Below are 10,554 nucleotides of genomic sequence, written 5' to 3'. Positions count from 1 at the left end.
TTATTTATATGTTAATTGTTAGGCTTCTTGATCTTGGACCTGAGTTTGAATTTCGTACCGCAGACATGCAAATGTGAGCTGGTATGACAATAAAAAATTCTTGAATTCTTGAATCTGTCATCCACATACAAACTGATATTATACAAAATCTCTTTATTTAAAACTCTTTCCAAAGCAGGGGTGTGTAACAGATCCATTTTGTATTTTGGGAAACAATGTCTCAGCAGCCTGGTTCACAGCCTCACTGTGTTTTTGTGTTTTAGAAACCAAAACAAGTATGGGACTGCTATTCTCTGCTTTTTTTCTGTCTTATTTTATACAAATGTTGTTGTCATTAGACTTTGATTGCTGGAGTAATAAAAAAGACAGAAAACTGTAAACCACATCTCGCCAAAAAAAGTAAGTACGAGTGCTTTGGCTGAATGTTGGGCTAAGCTAACAATGTTTTTATCTCTGTATTTTTATAAGTGGACATGCGGATGTGTGGACATTATTTCCACTACGTGGTGCAGGACAAGTATTTAAAAGTTCAGTAAAATGTTTGAACTGAGATTTTTTTAATGTAAGAAAAGAACATCCATCCATCACTTTTACCCGCTTCGTCCCTTTTGGGTCACGGGGGTCGCCGGTGCCCATGTCCAGCAATCACTGTGCGAGGGGCGGGGGTGGACAGGTTGCAAGTCCATCACAGGGACACAGAGACAAACAACCATTCACTCTCTCACTCACATTTAGAGACAATTAAGAGTTACCAGTCAGTCTAACGTGCATGTTTTTGGTCTGTGGGAGGAAACTGGAGTACCTGGAGAAGACCCACGCATGCACGGAGAGAACATGCAAACTCCACCCAGAAAGGCCCCTGGACCGGGGTTTGAACTAGGGGTAACCTACTTGCAGAGAGGCAGCAGCTCTACCAACTGCGCCACCTGCAGCCCCAAAAATAAAAAGAATATTGCCAAATATTTTTTAATAGTGTTTGCAGCTGGATCATAAAGTCTGCGGACACCAGTAACTTGTGATCCAAGTGGTGCTCTGACCAGGTTTTACCACCAACATGTGATCCAAAGCAAACACAAAAACTGCAGGGAGATCAGAGATTATGAGCTTGTGTTATTTCACAGTTAATCTTTATTGTTTTGTTCTAAATCAAGTAGACCAAAAGTGAAACTAACTTCATGGTTTAAACATGGTGTTCACAACATTTTTATTGGTGGCTGCCTGGTCTCCAAGAACCCACCCCAAGTCTTGATGAAAGCCGTTCTTTGCTCCGGCCCTGCAGAGTTGGTGCTCAGAAAACTTAAAACCATTTTTTTTCTGAGCCAGAGCTCAAGTGTTTGATGTTAGAGACAGAGAGAGCTGGCGCTAAGTGAGCGCTGGCTCTTGTTTAGCACTGGAACCCATTTTTGAGGGAACGATAAACAAAACAGAAGTTTCAGCATTAAATGAAGAGCTTTAAGTTTTGCTTTGTTTTTAAGCATGAAGGCCACATTGATCAGAACTGAAGGGTAAAACTTTGTTTTGAATTGTGAAATTCACGTGCTCCCATTTTCACTTACCACTTAAAACATAAAAAGCAGTGACTTCATGGACAAAGCGTTACAAGTTACACAGTACACAGTAAAAGCTTTGAAACAACATTGTGATACAGCTGACCACTGCCTGCCACGTACCCATGTTCTCCATGGAGGTCGCTGTGGGCAGGAAGCCCTGCTGCAGGAGCTGATGCCGGGTTTCCTCATCCTCCACCTGGACCTCAGACACCATGTTACACGGCACATAGCCCAGACGACCACCCGACTCCCCTCGGTAGAACCCATCCGCATCTTTATCTCCGTGCACCTGCAGGGAAGAGTGCAACATTGTGTCAAAAACAGAAAACAATGAAATACTGAGTAACAGAAAAAGTTCAGGACGTACTTTGATGATCTGTCCTTCGCTAAATGGAAGCTCCTCCTCAGCAGCGTCAGGATTGGGGGACATTGTGGCCGGATCGTATGGGAAGAGCGCCACAAAGATGCGAGTGTCACAATCTCCTTTCATCTTTGAAGATTTATCTGAGGTCACACACACAAATATACACTCAATCCCAAACCAACAAGAGTCTGGTACCCTACAAATGTAAAAAATACCAACAGTGACCCAGCATTATGTAGATCTTCACCCACAAACTAATTCAATTTCTTCTTCCATTTCTCTTGAAATCAGAATCGAACAAGCTTTATTATCATTGCACCGAGATACAGTGAGATTATGTTCGTACAGTCGTCCGAAAGATGGGCGGAGTGCACGTTGCTGCTGCTACAAGAGCGCAGCCCCTTATTCTTTATCAGAATACTTTTTAGATAGAAAAATGTAAAAGGCCATGATGATGGATAGTTGCATTACAAAACAGTTCTCTTCATATCTTGTCCTATCAGGACATGATTTAAGACATAAAAAAAAACAGCAAGCACATTTACAGACACGTTACATATGCGTCATGTGGCGTGAAGACGGTGAGATTTGTCCATGAAGCACCTTCAGATAGCGCCATAGTCCTGATAAGATGTTGGCGTCAGCCGGCAGTTCTGATAAGCCTGCACAGAAGTTCTTGGGGAGGTTGCAATAGACAAAGCTTTTTCCTTAGTTTATCCATGTCCCAAGAGAAATTTGATAGTTGGTCCGCATCCAAGGCCAAATGGGGGAGTCAGATTCAGATAAGCCACAATTGTTGATTTTTTTCAGGCAGACTGTTTTTTTTCTTGTCAGCCTTGAGTCCTGCTGGAACTTTCCAGATTCAAAAGACCAGATTTATGGGCATTCCACTATGAGCATTCTTCAAGGTTGACTCTAACATGTTGATGAGTTTTAAAAGTCGCAGGTGGCCTGCGATTCTCACAAATCGCGTCCATCTTACGGTTTAGCTCGTAAATCAGCTGATTTTGAGTACTTGAAGCACAAACCAAATCCTTTACAAATAAGAATGTAAAGGATTGTCAGCAAATAAGAGTACCAACAAATACACACTGAAATAACTTTATCACTTTTTGGCTGACAGTTTCCTATTTCTGTCATGATTTACTGTTGCTACTCCTCCCTAACTTTGGGAAAACTCAAACAAGCAAAACATTAAAAAGTGCAGCTTGATTGAGAATTGGCAGCAGTAAATCTAACGACGATCGAAATGAGCAAAAAACTGAAAAATGTCCACACGGGCAATAGGATTTTGACAAAACTATAAAACAGCTCTCTGTCACTATATTGCTATAAAAATAAGTCCTAAATTATTATTAATGAGTTTTTTAAAAGAAAGCTGATATTTGTTGGTGCTTCTGACAGTAGCTGAATCGGTAACTTCCAAGATTTAGTGGTAAATGTTCCGCTTCACTTTCTATTTGATATTACAATGACTTTCTGTAGCACAACAGAGCAACGGGAACACGTTGTTTGAACAGTTTGCAACAATTCCTGCAGATAGTGAAGCCTGCGAGCTGCTATGCGCAGTGTTGGCCCAGCACCTGCTCTGTAAAGAGGTAATCAAGCTAAACCACTGATCCTAAGCTGTGCGAGCCGTTTGATAAACTCTTTCATGATCTGAAGGCAAGCAAGAGAGAAAAACGTTTTTCCTCACACTCAGAACTAACCTGGAGCTAACCTGCAATATTTCATAACACAGCCTCCATGCTGCAGAAAAAGCAAGTTATGAAATTTAAAATGCAGCATGCTGCAGACCATGCACTGTAAAGAAGCCGGTTTTTGTCCAGCAGCACTAAGTACAGAACGGCAGCATAAAGTATGACATCCATCAGTGTAGCTCCAGACACTTCAGATGAAACATAAGGCAGTAAGAGACATATCTCAGGAGCTGTAGTGAGGCTCTAAGCTGAACTCATCTCATTAGAGAGAATCAATCCATGTGTGACAAGAGTCACGGGCGGACGACTCGCAGGCTTTCACATCCTCACTAACGTTTTGAGTCGATAGGACACAACTTCTCCCTGCTCCCTTCCTCTATCAGTGCACATGTAAAACACAAATGTATGCTTGGTGTGTTAACGTAAAACAGTAAGGTCTGGTATTGAGCTGCAATCTGTGGTCTTAAACTGAACAAGAAGAGAAGAAGCGAGTGAGGGAGCTGCAGAGGGAGGAAGAGGAGCTTGTATGTTGGGCGGTTTCTCTTCTGGCTAAATGAGGTTACTATTTTAATGACTGTCACTTCCTCCTGTCATGACAAGCCACTTTGGGTTAAGCCGGTTCTTAGCTTAGCAGGCTTTCTCCTACTTCTCCACTGCAGCTACAGCACCACCTACTCGCTCTGCTCCTCCTCCCATCCCCTAAAGCGCAAGGTGCTAATCTGACAGCCTTCATGGGAGGAAAGGGAGAGGCCTGCCGACAAGAACCACACGCATCTCTCCAAACAGTTCCACTGCAGCAAGACAGGAAATATGAATGAGGAGACATGCTCTAACCTTTGAATAACCCAGCCTGCGAGCATGCTGCTTTACAGGAAAGCTCTGCCTGCCCCCCACTCGACGGGCCTGCCACGGCTGGAGGGACTTGGCAGGGCTCCTGTTCAAAACAAAGAAACAGATAGCAAGGAAATAATAATCAATGCAAAGGTTATTTAGGATGTAAATAACAGTAAATACACGTGCTCCTCTTTTCTGTGCATCAATGTTTTGGACCACTAGTCACTACAGCACGGATCAAAACAGAGGTTTCTCAAAAACAACAGTTTATAGCTGCAGCAGTCGAGAGGGAACAGAGACAGGGACTGTAAGCAGCTGAGGAGCCAGGCATTGCTGAGTATCTTGGGAAAGGAAAGGGGGGGGGGGGGGGGGTGGGGGGTTAAAGAGCAGGAGTTTAAAGCAGCTGGAGCAGACAGGGGAGGGAAGGAGATTCTGCAGTGTTGGCTTCACAGCAGTGATGATGAGGATGATCATTGAAAAGTTTCAGTCTAGTGAGCAGTGGAGTTATCTGCTGTACACATGATTCAGATGGGTTAATCTGCACAGATAAGGGGGGATGGGGCTGGGACAATAAAGCCACTACAGCTGGTCTGTAGTTACCGTCGGTTCAGCCTTCGCTCCTCGTCGGTGTGCAGGTCTGTTGTGCTCCACCTGAGCCCCCTCCACCCACCACTCCGAGCTCCTCTGCTCCATCGCCACCTCCCCAACACAGCATTCCACAGGCTCCTCGTTGTCTGTACCGTACTCCACATCAATCTCCATCCCACGACCAACGGGCGACTTCAGACCCTGCACTGTTTTGCTGACTGGGTAGGTTCTCGGTGCAGAAAGACCTTGGTGCGGGTTGGTCACCGCAGCGACAGCCATTTGACTTCTGAGCATTGCTGCCCTTCTAAGGCGGTCCCCAAGTCCTTTGAGCAGTGATCTGTCTTTGCTGCTGGGAGTGAGACTAGGAGAAGAGCGGGCTGAAACCCGCCTGCTGGTGGGACCTTCATATGAACTTGTATTTTCATTTTCAGGATAGCTAACAGTGTCGGCACAGTGCGTCCTGTAAAGTGTCTTTGGTTTGACCTGTACAGGATCATGTCTAACTAAAAACTCTTTGGTCAGAGGTTTGGAATGATGGTGGTGAGGTAGAATAGGTGGATTTGGGTTGGTCGTATGTGTGTGAAGCTGAGGATCATGACGAAGAGCCTCAGAGCTTCTGGAGTGAAGGTGGCTGGGTCCTGGCCGAACCTTACTGCGATGAAGTGAAGGATCTTCTTGACTGCTGTCTTCCTCCTCGGTCACCTCAGCGATACTGAACAGCTGCTTGCTGTGAAGGACCTGAGGGGGCAACTTAAGAATCCTCTCCAGAAGCTCCTCCTCACTGTCTGGTGTGTCTAACTTGCGCGACTTTAGGAGCAATCGTTTAAAGCAACCGAGAATGGATTGATGAAGTTGAATTGTTCAGTGAAAAAGAATTATGCAAAGTGAAAAAACAGAAGAGGAAAAATAAATCATGAACACAATCAAAGACAGGACAGAAATCAACAAATGAACAAAACGCAGCAAATATCCTTCTAAAAGCAGACCCTGCAGCGCCTGCGAAAATGTAGAGCCATGTGAGGTGTTGCAGAGCATCAGTGTCTTTACCCTGTTGGCTCCAGTGGTGAAACCTCTGGCCTGTGCTTCTCCGAGGTGGTCAGAGTAAAGGTCTTCTTCCTCCTCTTCCAGGATGTCTGACAGGTCTGAGCGGCTGTTGTCTGCATGGTAGTTACTGAGAGGCTCCACAGGTCCTCTGGCATAACTCTGCAATAACACAGTGGAGCATCACATCATCATACTTGATGTAAATGTGTGCAGTTTGAATTTCTACATTTTACTCCATTGTACAGTGGGCTGTAAAAGTATCCATCCTCTTTTGCATTTTTTTGTGCTGTTGCTTTACAACCTGGAATTAAAAAATCATTTGGGAGTGATTACTGGTAAGTTTGATAATTTGCACAAAGTCACAATCACTTAGAAGACACACACACACACACACAAAAAGAACAAGAAAAAAATCTTATTTGTGATTATGTATTACACTAAATCAAACACGAAAATGAAAAATGTCATAATATTGGTTACCTGAAAATTAATGAGTAAAAAGATAACTAATAAATTCCTACATGGATGTTATATGAAAACCATTTTTCTTAACAAAGTCCATGCTCAATAATCCAGGTATACAATCCAACATTTTTCAGTCAGGTCATCTGGACAGTTTCTTTTTTTGTGCTGAAACATTTCGCCTTCAATCCAGAAGGCTTCATCAGTCGAGGAAACACACAACTAAACTGATTCTTCCCCCAACAGATTACTCCAAAGTGGAACAATCCAGTTCTGCTTGTGATAAGATGGTCTCTTTGGTACGCCCCTCCTCCATTTCCGGCCCTCTTCCTTGTTCACAATCTTGTCAAACTGGTTGAAAACAACAAAGTCCAGAGTACATGTACAACAAAGTCATTCTTCTTCTTCTTTTGGCTTTTCCCTCGTCAGGGGTCTCCACAGCAAGTCATCCTCCTCCAACTCACTCTGTCCTCTGCGTCCTCTGTCCTCACTCCAACTACCTCCATGTCCTCTCTAACTGCATCCATACATCTCCTCTTTGCCTTTTTCCTGGCAGCTGCATTTTTAACATCCTTCTACCAATATACCCACTGTCCGTCATTTGGACATGTCCAAACCACTGTCCCTCCTCTGGACATGTCCAAACCATCTCAGTGTGTCCTCTCTAACTTAATCTCCCAGTTGTTCAACCTGTGCTGTTCCTCTGATGATCTCATTCCTAATCTTCTCCATCCTTGTCACTCCTAAGGAGAACCTCAACATCTTCATTTCTGCCACTTCCAGTTCTTTCTCCTGTCTTTTTGTCCATGTCTCTGTCTCCAGACCACACAACATAACTGGTCTCACCACTGTCTTGTAAACTTTTTCTTTGACCTTTGCTGACACCCTTTTGTCACAAATCACTCCTGAAACTTTTCTCCACCCACTCCATCCTGCCTGGACTCTCTTCTTCACCTCTTTACCACACTCCCCATTTTCCTGGGCAGTGGACCCCATGTACTTGAAGTCCTGCACCATTGTGACCTCTGCTCCTTGTAGCCTCACTGTTCCACCTCCTCCCTCTCATTCACACACATGTACTCTGTCTTACTACGGCTGACTTTCATTCCTCTTCTCTCAAGTGTATACCTCCACCTCTCCAAGTTCTCTTCCACCTGTTCCCTGTTCTCACCACAGATCACAATGTCATCTGCAAACATCATAGTCCATGGGGATTCCTTCCTGACCTCATCTGTTAGTCGGTCCATCACCAGAGTAAACAAGAAGGGGCTCAGAGCAGATCCTTGATGCACTCCCACATCCACCTTGAAGCTGTCTGTCACTCCTACAGCACATCTCACCACTGTCCTGCTGTTCTCATGCATGTCCTGTACCAGTCTAACATACTTCTCTGCCACTACAGATTTCCTCATGCAATTAAAAAAACAAGAAATATTTAAAATAATTTAAATGCTTGAGCATGCATAATAGTGAACTCTAATATGGAGTGCAACTTACGAGTATTCCTCTGTTATTTTAATTCCAGGTAAACATATGAATGCCTGGTTTCATCTACATTTCCACATATTAATGATAAACTTGAAGTTAAAACAGATCATTCAAAGATCTGAGAACCTTTATCCAATCAAAGAAGCTATTCCGGGTGTTTGTCCCAAATATAAAAACTGGACATCTGACTGGACTCTGCTGTACATTCATCATGACTCTGTGTGCCCATTACATTTTTGACTGTTAATCAACATTGTGAGATCCTGTGTGTGATAAAATCAATCAGATGGACTTGGTTTTAGTTCATAATGATGTGTTTTTGTGGTGAAGGATCAGAGATGCTGTTCCTGGTGAGTATCAGTGAACCAGAGCTGACCTGTTGCCTCCTGCTGTACACCGGCTCCTGGTCCTGTCTCAAAAACTCATCGATGGACACCAGGCGTGTGTTCTCCAGATCCTCCTCTACCTCTGACTCCAGAGGTGAGGTGCTGGGCGGTCGGAGGAGGTTAGTGCTCTGAGGGTCAAGAAGGTCTGTAATTGGGGCTTTGGGAGGGGTCGGGATGGGCTCATGAGTAACAAGCTTGGCACTGGGGTCGTCGATGAACTCTGTGATGGACGGGAAAGGACGTATGGATCCTGGGCTGTCTGTATCTCTGCGCTGGTCCAACGCAGGCGATGGTGCTACAGCCGACACCGGAGCTGCTGCTGGAGATGGCAGAGATGTTGTGTTGATAGGGGACATCACATTAACCTGAAAATTAGAAAGATATAATGTTATTTCATGACATTTATTGATCAGAATACAATAAGTACAAAAAGCTACCCTACAGTTGTTAACTATTTTGCAGCAATTTTATATAATTTCAGCTCATACTTGTTTATATTTTGCCAAAACAGCAGTAATGAAGTCATGCAGAACTACTGTACCTGTAGTTTCTTCTTGCAACGTACTAATAAATGTACAGAAAGTACTTTAAAAGAAAGCGTGAACAAATGACTTAGCAACACAGAAAAGTACTGCGAGATAGACATACTTTACATACTGTTTCACTTATGATTTCTTACATAATTCTTAGTTGACTGTTCACATATACAATAAGAATAAAGAATGTTAGGCCATTTCTTCATATCTTACAGATACTGAGACATAATGAGACGTATTTCGCTGCAAAGCTAGTGAAGATAGATATCTAACATCTGACTGTGCTGGTCCACCAAAAAGTGAACAAGAGTACCGCACACGGCACATTTTACAACTGTTGACAAACTGTTATATAGCAATACAGCAATCTATAGCAATGGCCCAGACAAGAAAAGACCTTGTACAACATTTGACCATGCCCCATCAAAAGATGGTTTAGACGGTCAAATGGAAGGAGACTTTAACATAAACATCCATCTTTCGACAGATGTATATGAAAAAATAAAAAGGAATATGTGTCACAAAGTGGATCAGCTTTTCAGGGTTTGATGGATAGGCTTGCTGTCCTAAATTCTTCGTTTTTTCTTTGGATCATTTATCTTAGAAAGTTTGTTTTATTTATTTATTTTTTTATTAATGGTCTGTATTATAAGTTGCTGCAATATGAAGTAAAAGATGAAAATCACCATAGGAAATAAAAGCTTGTGAATAACTGTGTACTCATTTTCACTCTCTTACTAGCATTTTCATTTTTAAGTTGTTATATGAACAATTATGTCTTTTTAAGGAAAGTGAATTAAAACAATGACCTAAAAGATCAAACAAGTTGTATACTTTCAATGCAGGGCGATAACAGAGAGGGCCTTACCACCGGAGTAATGGTGGAGGCTGCTTCACATGCAGCCAAGGCAGCAGCAGATGAGGGGGTGGCCCAGGCTTTCACGTAGGAGGCGGAGGAGAGAAGATCTTCAGAGCAAAGAGCATGAGGCAGGTTAGCAGCACCTTCCGCTGCGTGGCGAGGCATGTGTGTGTCTGATGGCAAAGTGCTGGGCAGCACAGAGACTTTGGCAGCAGAGTTTATGTAGGACTGTGGTGGGGAAAAATTAAGGGAACTGCAGGGCAGGGGTGGTACAACTGGGGTGACTACAGCTGGGCCTGCCATGATGGCAGCCAGCTTGGAGGGCACATTTACTGGCAAAGAGTCACAGGACTCCCCGTGTGCAGACATGGTGCGGACAGTGAGCTCCTGAGCTGCCTGGAGGGACTGGATCTGAGAGGGGCCTAGCAGAGCACTGCCTGCTGTAGGAGAGGCTACCTCCAGCACCTTGGATAACACAATGATACAATTAACACAACACAAAACAGTTTGAGAGAATACAAACATTAAATATATATATATACTTAAATAGTTGGGCCACTTTGAAGTGGGTTTCTGTAGAAAATTTTAGAAATACAGTAGTCCCTCGTTTATCGCAGGGGATTCACACCCTGAAGGTACGTGAAAAACCACAAAAGTAGGAATAGTAGTACAAGTAGTAGTTTATTTGAGTATATATTTAAAAAAATATATATATATATATATATATATATATATATATATAT

The 10,554-nt window shown here is 43.3% G+C and overlaps 1 protein-coding gene across 1 annotated transcript in view; it reads right to left on the bottom strand.

The window, feature by feature from the left end:
* LOC119420328 (RIMS-binding protein 2) overlaps nucleotides 1-10,554 on the bottom strand; it is a 37,639-nt gene that overhangs the window by 8,841 nt on the left and 18,244 nt on the right. The window contains exons 9-14 of the mRNA XM_037687715.1: nucleotides 9,821-10,276; nucleotides 8,407-8,781; nucleotides 6,084-6,239; nucleotides 4,449-4,548; nucleotides 1,918-2,054; nucleotides 1,671-1,839 (exon numbers count right to left, since the gene is read on the bottom strand). Coding sequence (XP_037543643.1) covers nucleotides 1,671-1,839; nucleotides 1,918-2,054; nucleotides 4,449-4,548; nucleotides 6,084-6,239; nucleotides 8,407-8,781; nucleotides 9,821-10,276 — 1,393 coding nt within the window. The remainder of the gene's footprint in view (nucleotides 1-1,670; nucleotides 1,840-1,917; nucleotides 2,055-4,448; nucleotides 4,549-6,083; nucleotides 6,240-8,406; nucleotides 8,782-9,820; nucleotides 10,277-10,554) is intronic.

Source organism: Nematolebias whitei, chromosome 14 (genome assembly GCF_014905685.2).
Source record: "Nematolebias whitei isolate Nwh7 chromosome 14, NemWhi1, whole genome shotgun sequence".
NCBI lineage: Eukaryota > Metazoa > Chordata > Actinopteri > Cyprinodontiformes > Rivulidae > Nematolebias > Nematolebias whitei.
The sequence above is the reverse complement of the archived record's forward strand: the minus strand, read 5'-3'. Positions and strand labels throughout refer to the sequence as shown.